The following is a 24,628-nucleotide window of genomic DNA, read 5'->3' on the forward strand; positions in this document are numbered from 1 at the left end:
CGAACAAATTGTCTTTCAATGTATGAAATACGTATGAGTCGCATGCACTACTTTTTAAAGATTAAGTTTAAAGGTATCAATATGTATATGTAAAATATAAATATTTTTGAACTTACGTTACTGAAAGTAACTAGTGGATAAGCGCACTTTTACAATTATGTGACCCCATAGTAGGCAAGCTATTTTGCACTGCCAAATATTTGGTCCGTGAAACCTAAAACTGGAAATTCAATATTTTCATAACTCAGCGAGTGCTTGGCCTGGCAATATTGGCTAACGTAGTTGAATATCTCATTAATTATTAGGTTTAGCGCCGATAAAGCTTTTCCGTCGAAATTCGACATCGTTTCAGAGCATAATATTACGTAATTAATATACTCATACTTCAGTCAAGGAAGTATCAAGTATCAAACTATACGAACGAAAATTCTCGTTGAAATTCGGAAAATATATATGAATATGCCGTAAATCAATATGGCTTCTCATAAATGGATAAAAGCCTTATTCCACAATCATTCTAACACAATCGCATGATTCTATTGTGCCGATGCAATAAATATTGGATGGACATGTAACTCTGTTCCTATAATTGAAAATTAATTTCAATCAATGATGCATTCGCCTTTTCGTTTCACAGTCGTCCATTCTTTTTCGTCGTGATTTTCATATGAACTATAAATTAATTTTATTGGACAACGTTGATTCCACTCTGTTCGACAATCTTTCATTATTTCAAATACGATTCCGTGATTTCCATACTCTATTTATACAATTCAGACGTATTTCTGAGGACTAAGAAAATATTTCTAGGCTCCAAGAAAATTAAATAAAAAAATCGAATTTCTCAGAGTTCTGGGTAAGAATCGAAACTGCCTGGGGAGCAACAAAGCGACGTTCCATGAAGCCATTTTTCGTAATAACAGTGGGCGAATGTCAACTGAGCAGACGCTCGGACGAAGTCAACGGAATGGATCGACGCGATATTGCCAATACCATAAGCACGTTCTTGAAAAGATGCAGGCTGCAGCGCGAAACGCACCAGTAGGTTCTCTCTATCCAAAGTATTCGGACGTTCGCGCGAGCAAAAAAAAATTTTAAAAACTGCCAGCACTCCCGTATTCGGTTCTGCGGGTTCGCGATACACCGACGATCATGCTTCCGAAGCACCGGCCCATATTCTCGCCATTAAGACCAAATACATTAACCTTCCTCTTCCGGGTGCGTCCTTTTCATCGGATTGAAAAGAAACGCCGCGGAGCGGGCTCGAACGCCGAGCGAGCCCTTCAAAGTAAACACTGTAACCATAATTACTCAAAGTCGTTCAAGGTCGCAGACACAGGAAACGCATAAGATTTAGAATATGACAGCAGAATGTAATACATTAGTTATTCGGGGTCACAGGCAGAGAATTCTATACGTTTCCTCAGTCTGTGACCTTGAACAACCTTGAGCCATTATAATCGCTGAATTCTCAACGAAAGAGACTGTCATCGCAGATGCTTAAAAGGGGTGGTTCCGTTCAAGAAAATGAAGGAGACCTTGGAATGTTGTACAGGGTGTAACAAAATTTAGTGTCATGGTTTTGGCAGATGGTTGTTCTACTTCGGATCGGTGGAGATTTGTTAAAAGAAATTGCCGCAGAATTGACTTTGACCTTGCAATTCAAGGTCAAATTTTTTATGCTTGTATCGCATTCTACTCGCCATGGGGGGCAAACTTGTCAAAGGAACCGTAGGTCGCAACTCAACCGTTCTCCTATAAAACAATGCTAAATATTTCAACTCAAATATTAAATATTTAATATTAAATGTTAAATATTTTTGTCTTCCGTTTCTCGGGGTTCTCGTTCTTTGCCATAGAATGGAACCATCGAGGTTTATCGCTCTTAATAGTCGTGCTTGATATCACCGGTCTTCGATGTGGCCACCATTATAACGCAAACAGATCCTTAGTCTTTCTTCCAAATTTTTGCGAACTTTTTCGTAAATGTTCGGTATAACCTGCACACGGTGAAAAGCGTCTTCGATTCGCGATTTCAATTGCTGCATAGTTTGCGAGCTAAGGTATAATTTCCAAATGCTTCATCAATAGCATGAAGCATCTGACGCACGTTATAACGATGCACGTTATAATTTCTTCTTCTCCTTTGCATACCTGACGTCTAACACTCACTACACAAGAGAGCAGAAAAGATTGTGATTATTGGCAGCGGTTATCTGAAAGTTATGATGTTTACTGTCCTCTATTCGTTTACATCCGTTCTGTTTACGAAATAATGGTGGCCATATCGAAGCCGGTGATCAAGCACGACTATTAAGAGCGATAAACCTTGATGGTTCTATTCTATGGCAAAGAATGAGAAACCCGAGGACCGGAAGACGACGTTAAAATATTTAACATTGTTTTATACGAGAACGGTTGAGTTGCGACCTACGGTTCCTTTGACAAGTTTGGTCCCCATGGCGAGTAGAATGCGATACAAGCATAAAAAAATTTGATCTTGAATTTCAAGGTCAAAGTCAATTCTGCGGCAATTTCTTTTAACAAATCTCCACCGATCCGAAGTAGAACAACCATCTGCCAAAACCATGACACTAAATTTTGTTACACCCTGTACAAACAAAATAAAAACAAATACCCCGATCCTTAACCCTTTTAGTGTCGGGCGAAAAAGAGGTGCCTATGCGAAGATAACCGGCCAAATTTCACGATTTTACTAGTATTATTTATTTAATTTATTTAATAAATTTAATTTAATTTAATAATATTTACATAATTAAAAAAGCAGTGTATTAAGGACGAAATAGACATTAAAACAGTGACGCTAATTTTTCTATATTCATTGAAAATTACATAAATAACAAAGGTATAAGTGATCGTAAAGAACACAAAAATTAAGTTCTCTCTTTCAAAACGTAATTGCACATACGAAAAGTCATCTTTTCATAATAACTTTATATAGACCGTTTATTACAAAATATATACTTTGCATTTCCAATATATTTTGTAACAAAATAAATAATATTACACAACAAACATAAAGAATAACTCCAAGGTACATGGTAGGCGCCGGACGGATTATCTCATCCGAAACAAGTAATTGTTATAGGTAATATAACATATAGAATATAAGGGGAAGTTAAACCGAAAAACTATTTATTTGAATTCTCTCGTAATGAAATTAGACCATTTATAACGTATTATAAATTTATCTTGTGATAGAGTTCTCTCGCAATGCGAATAGTAAAGCGCTACAAGGTGCGGGCCGATATATTGGCTCTGGCAGTTTTCGCCAGTGCAGCAAGGGCCGATATATCGGCCTCCGGCACTAAAAGGGTTAAAAATCGTCGAAGGGGTAGAGGACGAAATGACTCGCGAGGTATGAATTACACGGGCAAGTCAAATTCGCGGCTGGTGTGATCTGCAAACAGCTGTTGAAATTAATTGTCACCGTAAATTTGCCTAACTCGCTTGAAATGCCTTCGCCGGGCGTTGATGATATTCATTTATTCAGGGTTTCGTCGTATTTCGCTTCAAATATTGACTGCCGCGACTCGCGTAATTAATTCAGCGACAATCACGCGTCGACGTACGGCCGGCTACGATCCCCGGGGGTGTGATAACGAGTAAATACGCCGCGAGAGCAGAGACGCTGACAGATAAAACGTTCCGGCCGTGTAACTCCGTGCGGTAATCAAACGGGCCCGGCTACCAAAGGGAAATCTCGTTGTTCGCAACTCCGAAAGCGATTTCCCGAGCTAATTTCCCGTCTGCTGATTCCTTTAAACGGCCGGGGGTGGTGGCGATACCCCTCTCGGTCCGCGTACTGCACCCCCCACCTGAAAAATCTCGACCGGGAACTTGGTTGGTGGCGAGGGGTGCTGGGGGTAGTGGGGGTTGGGAGAATGCGCGCGAATTAAGAACGGGGAAGGAAAGAACTTCTCTCGAGAATTCCGGGCGGGGAACTTTGAGTCCGGAGAACTTTATTAATGAATTAAATACTACAGCCGCGGATCGAATGAATCTGTGAATTGCTCTCCGACGCCGTTTCGACAACGGAACAATTTTCGACGTGATTCTTTTAATATCGTACTCCCCCTGCACCCTCGCCCACCCCCGTAGCTACCCCATTTCTAACACTTGTCGTTATGAAATTTCGAATTTTATTCACAGTTCTACTGATCATTTCGGTTTTAATTAAACGGACCGCGCGTTGCCTTGGCTCTCGTAGGCACGCGGAGGACGCAATAAAAACCTTGAAAAAAACGTGATTAATGTGATTCGGTTTAATTTCACGGCGATAATCTTCCGGAGAATGGAAGCGCATTTTTTATTAACACCCGTGTTCCCGTTGAGAAGTGTGATTCCGCGCGGAAGAGCATGATTAATGAAGCGTTCAGTTTAACTCTGAGAAGTTGGAACATCTGAGAGAGTTCGTGAGGAATGAATTGGTAATTAACCTACGCTCGGTAATTCTAATGTTAAGGCTTCATTGGAATAGCACGACTAACGACATAATTAAAAATTTTGGTGTCGTGCTTCGGTTATCTGCGGTGCGAGATTTTCATTCGGTGGTGCAACCTTAATAAGTGTAATTGTAAATTCTTATCACAAAAAAGTGACGAGCGTGTGTCCTTTTCTCTGTACGTCAAGGAAGATGCTCAGGCGAGTCCTGGGAGGTAATACGCGCAGCTACAAAATTGTAATTGCATCCGCGGGGTCTCGCATATTCATGTTCTGGCCCGTCTCCGGTCGCTGGCTAAATGTTAATTAACTTTAGCGGTAAAATAAAAGCCCTTCCAGTAAAGACCGTCAGACAAACGGTTAGGCGAGAGACGGAAAAGGGTACACGGACGGTGAAATCGTTGGGGCTCCATTTAAAATCTCCAGGAGTCTTAACAAGAATCGTCCTCTTGCTCACTTTACATTATAACAACTTTATTAATATTAAAGTATCACGGGTGCCTAACTGGTTTAACGCGCTGATCGTTAAGGCAGTCTTTGGGAATTTTTCGAAAGAAAAGAGCTTTACTGTCCGAGAACCGGAAATTCTAATTACCAGCCGGACTACAGTAAGCTAGCTGAAGATTTGCAATGCCAAGTATCACATTAACATTTCCTTTTCTAAATTTTTTATTCGTATATGGTGTAATAAACTCGTCGCAAAAACTTATGTATACTAAATAGTGTTAAATACGTTTTAACGTTACTTACAACCTCTCCTTTATTAAAATTAAGGTAAAGCGCCCTTTGTCATGAGCTAGCCGCCGTTAGGGGTGCCCTTTACAGTGAAAAGGTTTCCGACCCCTGTCCGTATACTATGACTCGAAACAACGAAGTGTATCAAATTAATTTGATCATCCTTCCAAGCTTCCACCTACCACGAGAATGCAAAAGAAAATGGTGTTTGCAAATTGTCGAGTCGGAGAGAGCCTGGAAATTGTATTTGTACAGTGAATTAATCGATAAACTCTTGTACAGATCTACCGGAAGTTGCCGCAGCGATAATAGTTTCTCATTTAGACCAGCAGTGGAAGATACCCCGGTCGAAGAAACCAAGAGTTGTTCGATTTGCCCGACGATAATCAACGGAGGCCCTGACTATAAACGTTTCAAGTTCCGCTGTATCCGAAAGCCACGTAATTACAGGTGCACACACCTAGATCGGTCTCGAGTCCTCCTTGGACGAAAGCTCTCCAAGTTAGGGTAGCTTTCGAAGCGCTATTCTAGGTTCCGGTTACGTGGGTTTAATGAGTTGGTCGCCGAGGCGTGTATAATGCAACGCACCAAACTCACGGCCCACTTTTGTCATCGTAATTAACCTCGACGCGGCCAAGCGAACGCGTTCGTCCGCCATACTTTCGCAACAAACGCAGCTTTTCCTTCGAAAGCATTTCATTTTCATTTTCTATACAGAAAATGTTTGCTGTTAGTGGTGGGACTTGGAGTAATTTTCGTCGAAAACCTACCGGAGCAATACGCCTGGCCATTATTTGATAATAACTCCTTAAATACGCTTCGTAGCGGTTTATTTTTAAATCTCTCTATAGTACAGTGACGTAACCTTGAAAATCATCTAGGACCGATACAAGAAAGTTTGCTCTCACCGGTGGGACTTGGAAAAATGTTCGTCGAAAAGCCACCGGAGCAATACACCTGGCCATTATTTGCTGATAATCAAAAGATACGCGTCGGATATTCTTTGGAGTTTTGTATTTCTCGCAAGTTCCATCAAAATTGAGTTCCCGGTCGGTAATTGGTGGACGTTTTTGTTGTTGTTGTTACGGATTGCGGTTCCGACTGTAAACTGGTGGACGTTAGTAGACCAATTACAGCTATCAATAATGTAGCCACATACCGTCTCGTTAAGTCCGCTCGAAAATACATTCTCCGACGTCTAAACCGTGCAGTTGAATGAAAGGTTCACGTCAAAGCCATAAGCTTTTAGTATACTGGTTCGAAATTGGAGCAATCACGGGCAAACAGACCGTAGCCGGGTCTCGTCGTTGAATACCAGCTGTCTGTACGTGTGCTGCGCCAGTTAGAGCGACTGATTCGCTAATCCGCTGTAACGTTTGTGGATTCCGCATAATCATAATCCAGCTCTGATCGTGTTTGTTACGGCACTATAGTTCTCGCTTTGTTACCCGACTCGTCTGATGTCATTGATATTATATTATCACGAATGGTCGTTTACAGGGGTGCACGCTAACCGGGTGTAATTGAGCCTATAACGAGCCACGTCGGTGAAATCTGCGTTGATACTACTTTACGTGTTTGTACACCCGTCGAGCATAAACGTTTCGTCGCAATATCAACATTTTCGCATCTACCAGGAATTTTCCAATTGTCTTCCGAGATCCACGACCAATGATAAATACAACGTAACATCTTTTGATGTTATTACTGACAACTATCGAGAAGTCTTTTATGTTCTCAAAGGATTGATAATTTAGATAAATTTGAAGAATTCAAGTCACACCGATTCGAAGGATGTGTGACGTGCAAGTTCCATTCGTATGCGGCCATCGTTAAGGTTGCACAAGCGGCAGCCAGACCCAGCTGAACTTCAGCAAAGTCCAGAATTTCATTTTCTCCATTTGCCAACCTGATCCCCGCGCTGTCTTTTCTCTTTATTTCTCGGCCCTTTAAAAGGGAGGAAAAAATGGAAAATGCTCGGCGTGGGTCAGTTACTTCGGCGACACTTTGTGAGTACGATATCGGGGAACTGCAAACGCGTTCTCCTCGAAACCACGTTTCTCGAACCTCGACCTCGTCACATAGTACATTTTTTTACCCAGAACCTAGCGTGCGCCTTCGACAAATCTGTGGCTACGGGCATTGACACGATCAAGTCAAAACACTCTCCCCTGTGCAATTTTTTATCTATCATTTCTATTCTTCCAATGAGTTCAATCTTGAATTCTGTACAAAAGTATGTCGACTTTGATTTGAATGAAACGTGAAAATGAAATTCTTTTGATCTCGAGTTGCACAAATATTGTGTGACACAATTTATAGAAATATGAATAAGTACACCAGTCCGTAAGATAAATATTGTACAGGTCGTCAATGTATCGGTAAACGTATGAGCACACTAATGAGTGTTTACCGTCACGGAAAAGATACCGATTGAACCGATTTTGAATTGCGTCGCCGTATCTGCGGCGCGCGCCGTAAATTCGCGCGAAATAACATCATTGATTCGTCCCGTATTGGAAATTGAAAACGGGAGGAGATTCCATTTATCAAAAATTACGTGGTAGAGAGAGAGAGAGAGCGAGGGAGGGGAAAAGAGGCGAGAGTAAAAAGCGGACCGGAGTTATTAGTCCGCCGAACAAAATTACTTTTCGCGACTCGTGTCTCTCTTCCCGTCGCATTTAATCTAATCAAACCTCCTCAAAATCCAATTTCCTCCAAGCGCTACCTTTTAATGCCGGCCATGTCGTGAGCTCCGAAAATTCTCCGGTTCGACCTTGTTAAAATATGAAAGGGAACGTCCTCTGCCGAGCTGGGATTACCGACACCTTTAACCGTGGCACGTACGGTGTGCGCCTCTGTGCCCTTTTCTCTTTTTTTTCCCCCACCCCCTGCCGCAACCCCTTCGTTCGAAAGGTACTCTGATCACGTGTAAACGCAATAAAGCGATCGTTGCTCGCACACATTCCTTTCCTCTGTAGGTCAGGATTGAAACGGTGAAGGGAGCAACGGGAAGAATCGAGTCGACGGCTGATGGTAAAATCGATCAAGTGCTCGATCATTTTCTCGCCAATTTGATCTCGCCGGCTCGCACACGGTGGGCCACATTCAAATCGGAAATGTCTCCCCTCTTTTTCATGATAACAGAGAGTATTCCAGGAGAAGTACAGGGTGAATAAACATGTTTTTGTTTGTCACGGAGATGTAACATAGCAGAAATATTATATGTCAATCGGATTGGACCGAATTACTTTCCGCCTCGGTTTAGTCACCATGCTCTTCCATTAACACGTTGACTGCCACGTCACCCATATGTGAGTGACGGAATTATTTGTCCAGGTTTTGAAATGAATTTTTACGTTAATATATTCATTGCACCACATCTGATTAGGATCTGTAATACACAACAAACTTGGAGGACTTCTCAATATCACACATTTAATTTTTTCAGTTTTTCATTCATTAAATAACTTACTTTGATTTTATGGAGTTTTCGAGGTTTCTAGTTTGGCGGTCAAAGTGTTAACCCTTTGCACTCGAGTGGTGACTCTGAAGCACCACTAGAAATTGTTGTGGCATTATTTCAAAGAAATTACAACAACTATTACAATGTATTTGCTACATTACAAAATTTGTATTTAACAGATCACGAAACATTTAAATATTATATGTGGAAATCGGATCAGTTTCGTATGAATAAAATGAAAATATTCTAAGACGGAAGAGAAAAATTTAGTTTTAGAATGAAAATAGCGCCGAGTGCAAGGGGTTAAAAGAGCCGAGTGCTTTAAAGGAAACGGAAAATTACATTTCAGGAAAATTAAAGGAAACGAGTGCCCAGAAGAAATTTTTTCGGAGGGCGTAACTCTTTGTATTCCGTCGAAGACCTAAGATCTTTTCTTTCCTGTTCCGAGTTCTTCAAAGCAGCGTATCGGATGCCCGGTATCATGAATCCAGTTCCGCGGGAGTTGAGAAAGTCCTCGTCGTTATCGTGTTACCGGGTTTTGTTTCGTCCGCCACGTACACGCGTGTTCACCCCCGTTCCGGTTTTTGATTATTTTTTTGTTCGCCTAGGTGGTTTCCCGGGGCTCTTTCTCAGTTTTCTTCTCCGCAGGCTAGCCCGTTTGCCGAGTGAGCCGCGCCGCGGCCGTGCTCTCTCGTTTTACTCGTGCGTTACCTCGATTTTTGGTACGTTTTTACGCGCGGCCAGGTTCCCGCCGTTTTTACGAACCGGTACCCTACATGTTCCTGTTGCTTTCCCGCCTTTTTATCCTTCTTTTAATTAGTTTGCCTTCCCGGTTACCGCGTCCGTTCTCGTTCCCTATCGTTTATTACTGGCCCGCCCAGTGTATTACTCCCCTCCCCTCCCCTCTGCTCCTCCTCCTCCTTCTCCTCCTACGTTACTTTCATTCTCCTTTTATCGTTGCCCTCGCGTCTCGAACTTGATGCGCGGACTTCAACGTTGCTTTTACAACTTCCATCGCCATTTTCTCTACTACTGGCCTATTTACCCTCTTGTTTTATTATCTAGACGGTCTGCCCTCTATCACCCCCTTTCGATACGTTCTCTCCCACTGTTTTTTTTCCCCGATTCTTTCGCCCCTCGTTCACCTCTCCCGCCATTGTCCCCCGTTACTTTTGTTTCTCTCCTTCGTCGAACTGTCCGTCGTCTCTTAACACGCTCCCTGCCAGCCGTTTATTTCCGAAACAGTCTTCGTTATTTGGTGCTCGAATCAGTTTTTTCTTTTTTTTTTTTTTGGTAAATAAAAGTCCACCGTTCGAACAGAAAAATAGAGAATATATATCACAGCGGAGTATTTTCCTATTTCATTTAGTATACGTTCGCGACTCGTTCCGAGGACGAATACTTTTAATTATGTCCCCGAATAAATTTTTTTTTTGCAAATAAAAGTCCTCTGTTCCAACAGAAAAATAGAGAATATACAGGGTGGTTGGTAACTGGTGGTACAAGCGGAAAGGGGGTGATTCTACGCGGAAAAAGAAGTCGAAAATATAGAATAAAAATTTTTCGTTTGAGGCTTTTGTTTTCGAGAACATTGAGTTTGAAAATGCAGCCAATGCGCGTGTTGTTCGATAGGAATTGTCTGCAGCGTCTGACCATGACCTACCAATTCTACTTCCTACGCATACTAAAGCACGCGAACCCGATGGATCTTTAAATTCGATTTTCTCGAAAACAAAGCCTCAAACGAAAAATTTTTATTCTATATTTTCGACTTCTTTTTTCGCGTAGAATCACCCCCTTTCCGCTTGTACCACCAGTTACCAACCACCCTGTATAACACACCGGAGTTTTTTCTTATTTTGTTTATTTTATGTTCGCGACTCGTTCCGAGGACGAATGCTTTTAATTAGGTACTCGAATCAATTTTTTTTTTTTGTAAATAAAAGTCGTCCGTTCGAACAGAAAAATAGAGAATATATATCACACGGGAGTATTTTCTTATTTTGTTTATTTTATGTTCGCGACTCGTTCCGAGGACGAATGCTTTTAATTAGGTCCCCGAATCAATTTTTTTTTTTTTGGTAAATAAAAGTCCTCTGTTCCAAGCGAAAAATAGAGAATATATATCACAGCGGACTATTTTCCTATTTCATTTAGTTTACGTTCGCGACTCGTTCCGAGGACGAATACTTTTAATTAGGTCCCCGAATCAATTTTTTTTTTGCAAATAAAAGTCCTTTGCTCCAACAGAAAAATAGAGAATATTATATTACACCGGAGCATTACCTTATTTTATTTATTTGAATGTTCGCGACTCGCTCCGAGGATGAATGATTTTTTTTTTTTTTTTGGTAAATAAAAGTCCTCTGTTCCAAGCGAAAAATAGAGAATATATATCACAGCGGACTATTTTCCTATTTCATTTAGTTTACGTTCGCGACTCGTTCCGAGGACGAATACTTTTAATTAGGTCCCCGAATCAATTTTTTTTTTTGCAAATAAAAGTCCTTTGCTCCAACAGAAAAATAGAGAATATTATATTACACCGGAGCATTACCTTATTTTATTTATTTGAATGTTCGCGACTCGCTCCGAGGATGAATGATTTTTTTTTTTTTTTTGTAAATAAAAGTCCTTCGTTCGAACAGAAAAATAGAGAATATATATCACACGGGAGTATTTTCTTATTTTGTGTATTTGTTGTTCGTGACTCGTTCTGGGGCCACGTCGTTCCCGAACTATTACGTCCCCGGCCAGCACAACCGGGCGAGATGAAGCAGAGGATGAATGCTTTTAATTAGAATCCTGAATTATCTGGGTGGCTGGTAACAGGACGCTTAGTCGCGAGAGGAGTGGGGGAGAGGGGGTGGGGAGGGAAGGCGGTCGTTAATGCGTGCGGTGGAATGAACCATTTCAGGGGCCGATTTTGAGGATTTTGCTTTAGTGAACGCTATAGTTCACGCGTAAAGGTCTTTCGTACACGGTACAGGGCCACGAATGTTCGCCGGATTCACATAATTGCGACTTGGCTCGTTCTAACATTTGTCAAACAGCTGGTCCCTAGCAAGAGTGCGGCTGCGAGCACCGTTTCCTGTGTAACCCTGTGCAACATTTAATAATAATAATCTGGAAATATGCGTTTTCATTTTATACAAACTGTACTCAATTTTCCTTTATTTTTACGAACTACGCAGGCTGATATTATTTTCTTGTCGAGTTATAACACATGTTTGTCAATTCCAACAATTTTTTCGAGTAATACTTATAGTGGTTGTTGGCGAGGACCTTAATAGTCTTTCCCGTGTAAGTTTCGTTATTAACAATATCGTTACCGCGGAATATCCCAGGAGGTATTGCATATTCAAAGCATCGCGCCGGTTTATTAATTTTCGCGTGCTCCGCGAGCTAATCAAACCTGAATTGAAAATTTACATCAAACCATTTTACACATTGAATATTGTCTTTCCAATATCGCAAAATGCAAAGAAAGCGGATCGTGCGCGGTCCGATCATTACAATTTTTCGTTGCCTTTGAATATTCAAAGCTTTATAATTACGCGATGTCGCTCATAATTGCGCCAGCAACGGAGTCTGTAGTTATTATTAGCGTATACGATTTTTCATTGCAATTAACATTCTTTTCACCGTGGAATGCTCGTTATCGACGATTATAAATTTTTTAGTCCTGTGCGGACATTTATAGAAGCTCAATGGACATTTAGACGATTCATCGAGGAACTTGAACCATTCAAATTAATTTTTTTTTAAATTTTATTCTGTTTTCGACTCACGTTTTGGAACAAATGATCTCGAGGCAAATGATTCGCAATATCGCAATTCCCGTCGATCCCCAGAACCAATCAGACGTTGTTCGATCCGAGAAGCTCGCTCCGCCTCTCGATCACAATAAGATTCATCCGAGCATGAATATTACTCCGCCTAAATTACAAATCGTTACCCCGGGTAAAGTGATATTAGCCTAAGTTTGCCTGGAAAAATGCACTTCGGGTCCTCGGTATCGATCGTCAAAATTTAATTTCGCCCCCCGAGGTTTTCTCTCGCGATCGCGTCGTAAGCTGCCAGAATAGGGACAGATCAATTATTAAATCCTCTTACCTAATCGTCCGCGAGTGAGATTATGCGAGAGAGGCGGCACGGGCGCGGGGGCGTTTTCATCGAAAACTTCCCCAATATTTTCATCCCTCTGAAACGAAGCGTCGCGGGGAAGTCCGGATCGAAAAGTTTAGGATGGTTGCGCGATGAAAAAAGATAAGGGTCGTCGACTTTCTGGGTCTGTGAGGAAACCTTCCGTTTAATTAATGCGACGATCAAATCTGTGGCGATGTAATAAGACGCGACGGAATTGTATTATCCCCCCCGGGCGCCTCATTGTTCATCAATATTGACTTTCATCGATAATAACCTTTCGCTCCCATTAGTCATTCCATTTTCTCCTCGCCGATCTCCAAATAATTGTTATTATACATTACCTGACAAACCAATCGTTCTGGAATCTCGAAAAAAATTCCTCAGTTTTAACACTAAACCTTCCACGGTCAAAATTGCCGATTTTATATTTTACAATTATGAAAACTACAAAAATTCATTTATGGAAAATAGTGGAATAAATCTCTTTGTCCAAGCATTTATTACGCACAATAAACTTAGGGTTGCCATTTTTATAAGGCAATATGTACCAGATACTGTTTGGTAGGTTTAGTATTAATGTGAATCCGGAAATTTTTTCAAAAACAAAGTCTGGCAGCAACTTGTGCTCATTTGTCGAGTTTTAACACTAAACCTTCCACGGTCAAAAATGCCGATTTTATATTTTACAATAATGAAAACTACAAAAATTCATTTATGGAAAATAGTGGAATAAATCTCCTTGTCCAAGCATTTATTACGCACAATAAACTTAGGGTTGCCTTTTTTATAAGGCAATATTTCCCAGATACTGTTTGGTAGGTTTAGTATTAATGTGAATCCGGAAATTTTTTCAAAAACAAAGTCTGGCAGCAACTTGTGCTCATTTGTCGAGTTTTAACACTAAACCTTCCACGGTCAAAAATGCCGATTTTATATTTTACAATAATGAAAACTACAAAAATTCATTTATGGAAAATAGTGGAATAAATCTCCTTGTCCAAGCATTTATTACGCACAATAAACTTAGGGTTGCCTTTTTTATAAGGCAATATTTCCCAGATACTGTTTGGTAGGTTTAGTATTAATGTGAATCCGGAAATTTTTCAAAAATAAAGTCTGGCAGCAACTTGTGCTCATTTGTCGGGCCTCGACTTCCGTCCAAGACGCGTTTAATATCCAATTAACGGCGGTTGTGCCGGAAGCTGGCAATATTCTCGGTAACGAAATACGTCGGACGGTGGATTGTTCCAAAGTAATTCTCCTATTACTGCGAGGGCGCAGCGGCCGATGAATAATTAGCGTAATCCTCTTAAAAAATCGTCCGGGCTTTATTAAATACGGCAAAAGTTCCCGGGTAGAAATCGTCCGGTAAACTGGTTTTAACGATGACAGAAGATTGCTCTATCCGTCGTGTCACGAGGCGACGTGACGCGATGCGACGCGACGCGACGCCGAAGCGGTGTTTAACAGAAAAGAAAAGTTATTAACTAACCGGCGCAACCCGGCTCCTAACTTGGTCCCGAAGCGTTCAGCGGAAGTTCACAAGCCGCTTCCACGGCCTCGCCTCCTCCCGGAGGGTCTGTGCAAGTTGCATATTGTTGCAATAAAGGTCAAGCCTGCCGATAAACTTCCGCAAGTGCCGGGGAGAACGACGCCGCCGCGCTACAACTCGGATTCTTTCGGCGAATGGGAAAGCACGCCCGCGCGCGCACGAGACGATTGTCCATTCAACTTGTAACTCTTAATTTAGAAGCAGGAAACAAGAATTCCCGTCTCTCACCCGGTTCCCGGAGATATCTCCGCCGGAAAATATGCTTTCACCGTCCGGAGAAGTTGCTCGTTAGTTTTAAATACATTTCTTCTTTCAAACTTAATTAGTATCTCATTGCCTCCGGCTGAAAGAACGAATTCCTGGTTTCTATCGTCTCGTCCGGCCAGACTTATCCATAAAACATCCTCTTAATGTCGAAAGAAACCGGAATTTCTCCGTTCTAGAAACAACCATTGTTTTTAGTCAATCAATCATTCAATTACAAGACGTTTAACTCTTTGCACTCGAAGCTATTTTGGTTCCAAAACGAAACATTTTTTTCGAACATACATAAATTCCTAGATACGAAAATGGTGCAATTTACTTGTAAAATGTTTAGTGATTCATTAAATATTAGGTTGGCAAGAAAGTAATTCCGGTATTTTTAGGTGAAATAAAATCCAATTTTTTTGTCAAAGCAATGAACTTTAATCAATAAAATATTTTCCATCCTGTTATATGATCTTTTGCCATCTTTCTGGTAGCTTCATAATTCCGCGCTCATAAAACTTCTGATCCTTTTCGGTGAAAAACTGATCCAAGTGCGATTTCAGACCATCGTCATTAGTGAAAGTTTTACCATTCAAAGAGTTTTGTAAACTTCGGAATAAATGATAATCTGGTGGTGCAATGTCAGGGCTGTATGGTGGATGTGACATCACTTCCCAACCAAGCTTCAATAACTTTTCACGTGTTACCAAAGATGTGTGTGGCCTAGCGTTATCATGGTGGAACACGATTCCTTTGCGATTTGCCAATTCTGGCCGTTTTTCTTTGATTGCTATGTCCAGTTTTGTTAGTTGTCGACAATAAACATCTGAATGAATGGTTTGGTTCCTTGGGAGAAGTTCAAAATACACAACACCTTTGTAATCCCACCAAACTGTCAACATGATCTTCTTTTGGTGCAATTCAGCTTTCGGCGTGGTTTGGGCTGATTCATCACGCTTCGACCATGATCGTTTTCGAGTTGTGTTATTGCAAACAACCCATTTCTCATCACCAGTGATGATTCGCTTCAGAAAAGGGTCGATTTCATTTCGTTTGAGATGCATATCGCATATGTTGATGCGTTGCGTTAAGCGAATTTCTTTCAATTCGCGTGGAACCCAAATATCGAGCTTCTTAACGATTCCTAGACTTTTTAAACGATATTCTATAGTTGTATGCGAGACATTTAACCTGTCTGCAATCTCTCGGACAGTTATACGACGATCCGATTCAATAATGACTTTCATTTGGTCATCATCAACTTCAGATGGTCGACCAGAACGTTGGTCGTCTTCAAGTGAGAAATTTCCAGAACGGAATTTTTTAAACCAATTCTGGCAGGTGCGTTCTGTTAAGCAATCCACACCATAAAGTTCACATATATCTTTGTAAGCCTCGGCAGCTTTTTTACCTCTACGGAAATAAAAAAGCAATATGTGCCTGTAATGTTCATTTTTGCACTCCATGTTCAAATTGACACAGAACTAACAATTTTAATGAAAATTACGTGTAATTGGCTTCAAAAGTAACCTAAAAGATGCAGTTATGAAATGTCAGAAAGAAAACAAATGCAACGTAACAGAAGTCAATCAAACAAAACATAAAGCCATCTATTAGTGAAAACCGAAATTACTTTCTTGCCAACCTAATACAAACAAATTTAATAATCTAAAAAATATTTTGAATAATGATACAGCAATTTTTAGTGGCGCCTTACCATTCGAGTGCTAAGAGTTAATAGTAAACCATTGAAGCAGTAGTCATCAGGTCTTATACTAAAATCGATTTGGGGGGGGGGGCTGCATTTTGAGTCTTGGCATTTCTGAGAAAAATCGGTTAAATCAATTTTCATTTTATTTGGTATTTTTCTCCGGGCACTACGAGCTCATCTCAGTCTGCGTCCTGCACAAAGCATAGCATAATGTAGTGTTTGTGGATCGCTATGTAACGCCGCAGAATTCTAATGCAAAGTGAAACTCGAGAATCGAATTGTGACATTTATGAGTGTGTCGGAAGAGCCGTTGCACACACGCTTTGCATCCGGAAGGGTGCACTGTCCGTTGTCGCAAACTCGTGTACCTGGGCGGCGAGATTTCCAGAGCAATTCGTACGGATCTAATCAGGATTAGATTGGCTTCGTCGTGTTCATATGTATTGATAGCGGATCGATCGCCGATAGACCAATCTGTGACGGGACAATCGTCAATGCTACAGTATACCTAATACAGACGGTTCGGTCGTCAATATCCATACATGCCAGGCGCTATTAAACCGAATCAATTGGACTGCACTACATTGTACAAGAACGAGGTTTTCTACCCCGTTTCGGACGTTCATATGCCACTGTCATTGCGTACGCTAACAGGTAGCACGATCCGGTACGCTAGAGGTCGCAACTATAAACGATAAATCTGTTTTATGCCCGTGAATCGGACTTGGTTTACGAACGCCAATCAGAATCACGAGGATGTCTTATTCGTGCATACTTTCGAACGCGTTCCAGAGTTCATAATTAGACCGGGGATGAACAGCTTGATAACCAATCGAAATCGCCGTGGGGAATTCAAAAGTGTAATCTATTGACATTATTCAAAATTTTTATCTTCGATTGATCGTATCTGATCTATGAAACCGAGAATATGCAGAAAAGTGTTGATAGCAGAGGATAAGACATGTCAATTAATTACGTTCGTTCGTCTGAACTGTGTAGAATTTTAAGTATGCAACTGTGCCTATTTCTCTGGAACAGCAGAAATTGCGTCACTTAACGAGATATGGAAAAATGATTTAATAATCACAATTTTTAGCAAATAGTAATATAGTAATTTTATGCAAATGATACGCGTATGTACGGAATCGTGTGTCATTGCAGATATGTAGAATTTTTTACGTATGTCTGTGTATGTTTTCCCGAAACATCAATTGGTGAAATAAAAATTATTAAAACACTGTCCATCCGCGTGTATTTCCGAAGCATTTACTAGAACGTCGTTATTCACAGCCTTCCATTAAAGTATTGTACCATGATTCGATAAATATCGTTCAACAATCATATTTGTCCACACGTACACATACCCTGTAACAATGAATAAACCAAGCGGACGTCCGTGTGAGGTGTTGCATTGATTGCGAATCGTCGCAATATTTTTAATGCCGTTCGATTCATCGACTTTTATCGCATCGCACGTAGTTCAAATGCATGAATGCGTAAATGTGCACGTTCGGTGTAAACTGCATGAGCGTCGTTTGCAATGTGTATTTTCTACAGGGTGTCTCGAAATTGTATGCTTTTCGTTCTTCGCGATTGGTACCATAGGATACGATTAAAAAAAAAAACAATTTTGACCTTGAGAAAAGGTTCAAGGTCAATTTTACAAGTGCAAGGTAATACTGGAAATACCATTGCATCGGAATCGAGACGGTAATATCAGTTGTTTGCGATCGTTATAGGTTTTAAAAGATAAAAGAGGTATTAAGAACCGTATGGCTTACTATACGCGTCTCGCGTGTCCCCGAGTGATGTTGATGTTGATTCGAAATTTCGAGACGGTCGATTTGCTGATTCGCGCGGAAATTCCATCGCGTCGACAGAATTGCCTCGCTCGGCAGTTCCGTGTATGTAAATCCAGTGTCTCGAAGCCTTCCCTCCCGGAACCACGTTCAAGTGCCTCGGTTTTCTCGATCGAATAATCACCGGCAACAATAGCACCCAGGAACCCGGTCATTGTCACTCTGCAAATTGTAAGACCGCAACATTTATATTACCTATTTCTCTCATTACGCGTGTGCCAAGCAAGCCGTTTTCTCAAAATCTAACGAAGACTAATCGACCAATACAATTAAGACCCGCGTTACTGACATATATCGAGAATTCAATGTCAAGGTTAAAAGATAAATCTTGCCGAGAAAAAAGCTCGTTCGAAAACAAGAGTCACGACTGCTATATTTCTCGATCCAAAATTCGGACTATTTACACAGGGTGTTAAAAAACAACCGTTCAATATTTATATGGTATATAGGATACACTGTACTGAGTAACAAAGCTTTAGCAACATAGGTCGAAAGGTCAATCGTTTCTAAGATATAAACATTTTTGTTTGCTAGTATCATGATTGACTTACTTGCTACCATCGCATGCGATGTTTACTTTAGTGTTTACAAACCGCGTTCTGAATGTCCTCCTTCAAGTGCCGACAGCAGATTTCATCCGGAATCAGTCAGTTCTGTAGCGGAAAATCATAACACGTGGACAATTTTCTATAAATATCAAAAAGCCAGTAGTAAATGAATCATGATGTTAGCAAACAAAAATGTTTATATCTCAGAAACGGTTGACCTTTCGACCTATGTTTACTGAAGCTTTTTTATTCAGTACAATGTATCCTATATACCATATAAATATTGAACGGATTTTCTTGAACACCCTGTATACTGCCTCTTTTTTTTTAATCACTACGGAAAACTGCATCTAAACTTCAATCGGGGTCAGAATACCGTGTTCTCACTTTCCGCTTCTTTGAAACGCGCAAGATTGAATTACCGGAAAGATTCGCCTTCGGTTCTGCAAAATTCGTGTCTACTTGGGCAAACGCGAAATGTCTCGCAACGGCAGACATTTTCGTCGAAGTTCGCGACGGGAGACAACGACACAACGCATACCGATTACGACACGTAGTTCGCGTATTCCGCTGGCACGAGTGACGAAGCTTTCGCGCGCATCCCGTCGATCTATAATACACGAACTTCGAATTTCCATTCGCATTGGCATTCAGCGGGAGCGGCACTTCTCTTCCCTGAAAAATATCCGTCCGCCGCCGCCACCGCTGGTTGTCTGAGCTCGGAGAGAGCCTGTCGAAAGTACAGAGTATCAGTATCTCCTTTGCGGATCCACTGACCCGTAAAAACGCGGGATGAATGGCATACCAGGGGTTATCGGCGGACTACAACCACGCCTCGCCCCCCGCTTTCCATTATTTCAGAGGAAATCCTTGCATTTTGCAACGGATTACAACACCGCTGTCCCGCGATATCGGGTCAGACGAGTTGCCGGGGGAGAACAAGGAGATAGACACCGCCCTGACACGACGCGCACTGTTCTTATGGCAGTCGGCAGAGAATTAATCACTTCTAAACTAATCCGTTTCCCACTCAAGACCCCCAATAATTTTCTAAAAAGGACACGAAGGTATATCAGTCGAAAAGAATTGAAGTGACCTTCGTTTCTATTAAATGAAAACTGTTTTGCCAATTTTTTTATTGCAACTTATTACGCCCGGGGAGTAAACGCGTAAAAATTAAATTTCTTCAGGCTTGGTATAGAATTAACTTTTGAGTTGAATTATAAAGAAATCTGGAAAAATATCTAAATACACTTCTACACCTACAAATGTAAATATATTTGCAATATAAATCTGTATCCCCGTAGATAGCCTTATCAGTGTCACAACGTAACTCACCGCATCCCTGTATTAATGTTTAGTACACCCTCGGCAAACCAAAAGGTCTTTGTCCGGTTAAAAATGGTAATTAATCATCACGGAGTTTAATTTTAATTCAACCGTAACAATTGAAACAACCGACGACGCCCGTGTAATTTTCCATATATTTCTAGTTCGCAAATTAAATCGGTAATGTCCTTCAATTAAACTTTAATGGAGTGCTTCAATTACGATTACCATTTTGTTTCAAGTACCGTTGAGCATCATTCGGCAACACCACTCCAGTTTGTAATGGAAATCCGTCGCGTATCCTGTCTCACAAAATTCCCCTCGGAACTTTAATCACTGACACCGCCGCGTGCTTCTAATTAATTTTTTCTATAACAACGTGACAGGATTGCAATTTGGTGGAGGATTACGGGTCACTTTATTCCCAATACTCTGTAAATAACACGGCTGCATATTATTCACCGTCCGGTTACGCTATCTCTGAAATAAATCGTCCGTGTGTCCCATGTACAATATTTTATCTACTCGCCGGTGGAGTTCATGCGAATTACGTTTAGCATTGTACTCTGTACATAGTAATACCTCCGTATGTGTGTTCGTTGTCATTTCACTAACGCGACATTATCGGCGATGAGTGCCCGGCGCGTTAGATTAGCTCGTTAAAATTCGTCTTTTCCAGTAATCAGCTCTCGTTCCTCGCTTTTCTTTTTGTAAATAACAGACGGGGGATGTTGGTGGGAGTGTAGATTAATTGGCACCACTCTGTGCGTCGCGTTCTCACCTCTCTACTTGCTCACTTGAACGTACTATATGCCGGTAGTGATGGGACCTGTAATAAATTCGAGTATCAATGATTTCCATCACTACGTTCAAGTTGAAATTTTCGCTTCTTGATCGATTACTTTTGAATTCTCACTTGTTTCTCGCGTCCGAACAGTGGAGACGCAATCAGGCAACCATAAGTCGCTCGGCGCAGGAGCGAAAGACTTGTCCCTAACGCCTAAAGTAGTGCAAAGGATCGTAATGTTTGGGAACAACGTGGACGATATCAATGCTAGAGACCTTACCACCAGTACGATGTCGCCGGTTAATTGTACGACAGTAGTCTACGCCTTTCCCGAAGAGGATCGCGTCGTTGTTGGATATATCAATGAATGGATCAATGCATACTCATTCATATCGAGTAAGTACGAAGCCGTTATATCGAACTGTCCTACGACCAGTCGATAACACGCGAGAGATTTTTCTTTTACCGACTGGTTTACCGCTCGCCGGTAAAGGCAGATTTCATTTTTATCAACTTTCGGGAGGTTACCCGCGGTCGGAACGTTATCTAGCAGCGCTAACTTGCCCGCTGCGGATAATTTATCTGCAGTGCATTATTTTGTTGTATCGAACATCGAAAATGAAACACGCATTCGTCGGTAGACGTTTAACACTGGAGAGTAAACATTAGTAAGCGAATTTGTTGAACACTGACGGAATGGGTTTTGAATATACACGGATACATAAATGCCATGCTAGCTTTACTTTTTTTTTCCTGTAAAAGGTATGCATAGTAGGGTGCATCCGATTGCTCGAAAGCGTGATTAATTTCCATGGTTTGCAGTCCATAGAGTTGGGCACCTGTGTTTTTGGCATTGCATTTTCTCCAGTGGCAGACACTTCTCGTAGTTTTGCATGCGATTTGACGCTCCCGCGAATTTCGGAATGTTCTAGGTTCTAACTCGATCCGTCCTTTATCTCTTACCACGATATCTTCCACGAGACGTTAATCGATTCCATTCGCTGTTTCCCTTTCGGACAGAAAACCAAGAGAAATTCTACCTCTACATCATCGTATCGGTCACCGCCGGTATACTGATATTTTTGGGATTGGTGATCGGACGTCTTCTGGTCAGTCGTCATCGCGCCAAAAGGGACGCGAAATTCCATGCAAACAACGAGGCACTGCCAAACGGATTCACCGATGACATTTCCGAGATCGACGCCGATATCGATCTCACGACGCCGGTGCCAGTCCCGATGCAAGACACCAGGTATGTAGATACTCCACTTACCGACGGGACTACATATTTTTGTCAATAACCTTCAGATGACCTCGAGTGAAAATAACAGTAAGGAATGAAGCAATCGATGGGATTTTGTATTTTTGAGTGTCTAAGAACCATATCTATCTCTCACACAAGTTTCGTCAAAAGTTGTTGCTGCAATTTGAATTCTGTGAGCTGACATTGTTCGATCGTCCAGCTGATTGCACCATTTTTCTAGGATCCCCGAAACCCAACTGGCCGAGAGACTTCACGGCGACCGTTACTACGCAGACACCAGGATACCGTTGTCGCCAACTTCGATTCACCCGCCGCCGGGTCACCACCCCGGCAACGCAGGCGTCAGGGTGGACCTGGGCAACCACATGGTCGGTACCGACAGCCTACACACAATCCTGCGCCCGGAGAATCCGCGGAGCTTAAACACCAAAAGCTATTACTACGGCTGACAGGAGGAAGGGGTTGTCCTGCGCGAGGGACGGCCCTCGTCCTTGAGCCCGGTACCGGAAGTGAGCACGCGGAAGTACTGCTTTTAATCGAGACGCCGATTCCCGAAAGGACAGCCGCCGAGACGCGACGTACCAAATCTCTGGTGAACTGCGGGTCGAACTGCCTATCGAACCATGTTCCACGTTGTCGTCGTCGATCAATCGTTGTTTCGTCGGGGCCTTTCTACTCGCGCCTGGTACCGGAAGAGAGCACGTGTTGGTGATGTTGTTTCTTCTTTTGTTTTTCATGGTTTGCCTCCGTGGAGACTTTGATTTCCAATCTCGTAGACCTAGCGAATTACGAAAAACCGCTGGCGCCCAGAGATGGACCGAGTTCTCGGTTGTATGGTGGACGAAGCTGGACGTCTGGCTGGTGAAACTCGTGGAAAGTCTAAATGTAACTGTGTTCGACACGCCGGAAGTGAACGAAACGTTCGGGGACGGTCGTGACGGTTGTAAATAGGGTTTCGGTGCTGCGGATCCGAAGTGTTTCGATCGACGTCCGAGACGATCGCACGGAAAACAGGGTTGGAGACGCGTCGACGAATTCTGCGGTGACGGAGAGGAGAGGAGGGACATTCGGAATTCTTATTGTTGTTGAGGATGCTGTTGTTACTGAGAGATACTGTTTTTAATCGAGAGAGACGTAGTTGTATAGCGCTGGATTATGGATTAGAGGATATAAAGTATGTTGATCGTGAGCGAATGGTTAAAGAGTTTATGCGGAGAGCGATCGTCCTGTGTCCCGGTACCGGAAGCGAGCGCCCGAGACGTCGTTGAACTCGAACGATCAGGAGAGTTTTGTGGACAAGCAGAAATATTTCGTTTTAGATTTAAACGATTCGATCTTGTTTAACTTAGGAAAAAGTTCTTTTGTAATTTTTAAGATGACGACGCCGCTCGCGTAAAGAGGAAATTAGCGAATTTTTGCAACCGGCGGCGAGTAACTTTGTCAGGAGTCTGCTCACGATAAAATTACTTCTATTTTCGTAAGTCAGGTAATCGCTTCGACACTGACGCGATGACTTTTTAAGTGAAACTCTGATCATTCTGCCGGCAACGGGTTTTTTGATCAGATTTGGAAATTAACACTGCCTGTTTAACGGTGAGAACAATAACAATAGATGACTTGTCGAAACGGTGTATCGATATCCTGGATATGTATAATAATAAAATAATTTATCTCGCGCACAAGTTTAACGTTAAAAGGTCGCGTTCCTTTCTTTGTCTCCCGGAAAAGATACCTACATATCCGCACAAACTGTATACAGAAAATAAATAATATTCTATCGTGCTTCCTGTTCAATTATGGAATTATGATTTGTCGTCGATCATCGTACAGCACAACATTACCGACGTCGTGACGGTCGAAATGGACTCGTCCATACTAGCAGTCGATCACGAAGCGTCTATCGATAATAATGTTTCTAACACGAATTTCGTAACGCTTTCTCGTGGAAGGGACTCGTCGAGAAATAGAACTGACTTGAAATGATCGATAATTGTCGGTCACAGCCAATTCCATCTCAAATTATATAAACTTGAATTTTCTTATATACTATGATTGTCCGAGACTTAACGATGCGACTGTAAAACAAACGTCAAACGTGTTCACGTGTTCACATTTTTGATAAGAATATAATATTTGATTTGAATATAATTATTTTCAACTTCTTCGACCAACAAGCTCAATGGCAGGATTTTCAGTAGGTCTTTTATATTTGGATTCTATTTAACGAAATTATAATTTTATACGAAGACATTAACCAAGCGGAAAGAAATATGTAATTACTCACTATATACATACATATATAATATAATACATCATATATATTTCCTTGTATTATTAACTTAATATTTCCAACGTCTCACAATTTTCACAGATACTCATTTGCTACGTAAGAGCCAGGTGAAAACGCTAGGCAGCTAACTTCTTACAATAATTTTCCTCTGAACATTGTTTGATCGCTCATCAATAATTCTCAAGTATAATTATATCGACGTGGTAAATAACTACTTTACGCTTA

General features: G+C 41.5%; 1 protein-coding gene across 3 annotated transcripts in view; it reads left to right on the forward strand.

The window, feature by feature from the left end:
* The window catches only part of LOC143362102 (uncharacterized), a 333,420-nt gene extending 309,661 nt beyond the window's left edge, over window positions 1-23,759 (forward strand). For all 3 annotated transcript variants that reach the window (XM_076801952.1, XM_076801951.1, XM_076801953.1), the window contains exons 7-9: window positions 21,000-21,245; window positions 21,870-22,101; window positions 22,334-23,759. In XM_076801952.1, the coding sequence (XP_076658067.1) occupies window positions 21,000-21,245; window positions 21,870-22,101; window positions 22,334-22,562 (707 nt within the window). In that variant the 3' untranslated portion in view covers window positions 22,563-23,759. The remainder of the gene's footprint in view (window positions 1-20,999; window positions 21,246-21,869; window positions 22,102-22,333) is intronic.
* Window positions 23,760-24,628: the final 869 nt, after the last annotated feature.

Source organism: Halictus rubicundus, chromosome 16, assembly GCF_050948215.1.
Source record: "Halictus rubicundus isolate RS-2024b chromosome 16, iyHalRubi1_principal, whole genome shotgun sequence".
NCBI lineage: Eukaryota > Metazoa > Arthropoda > Insecta > Hymenoptera > Halictidae > Halictus > Halictus rubicundus.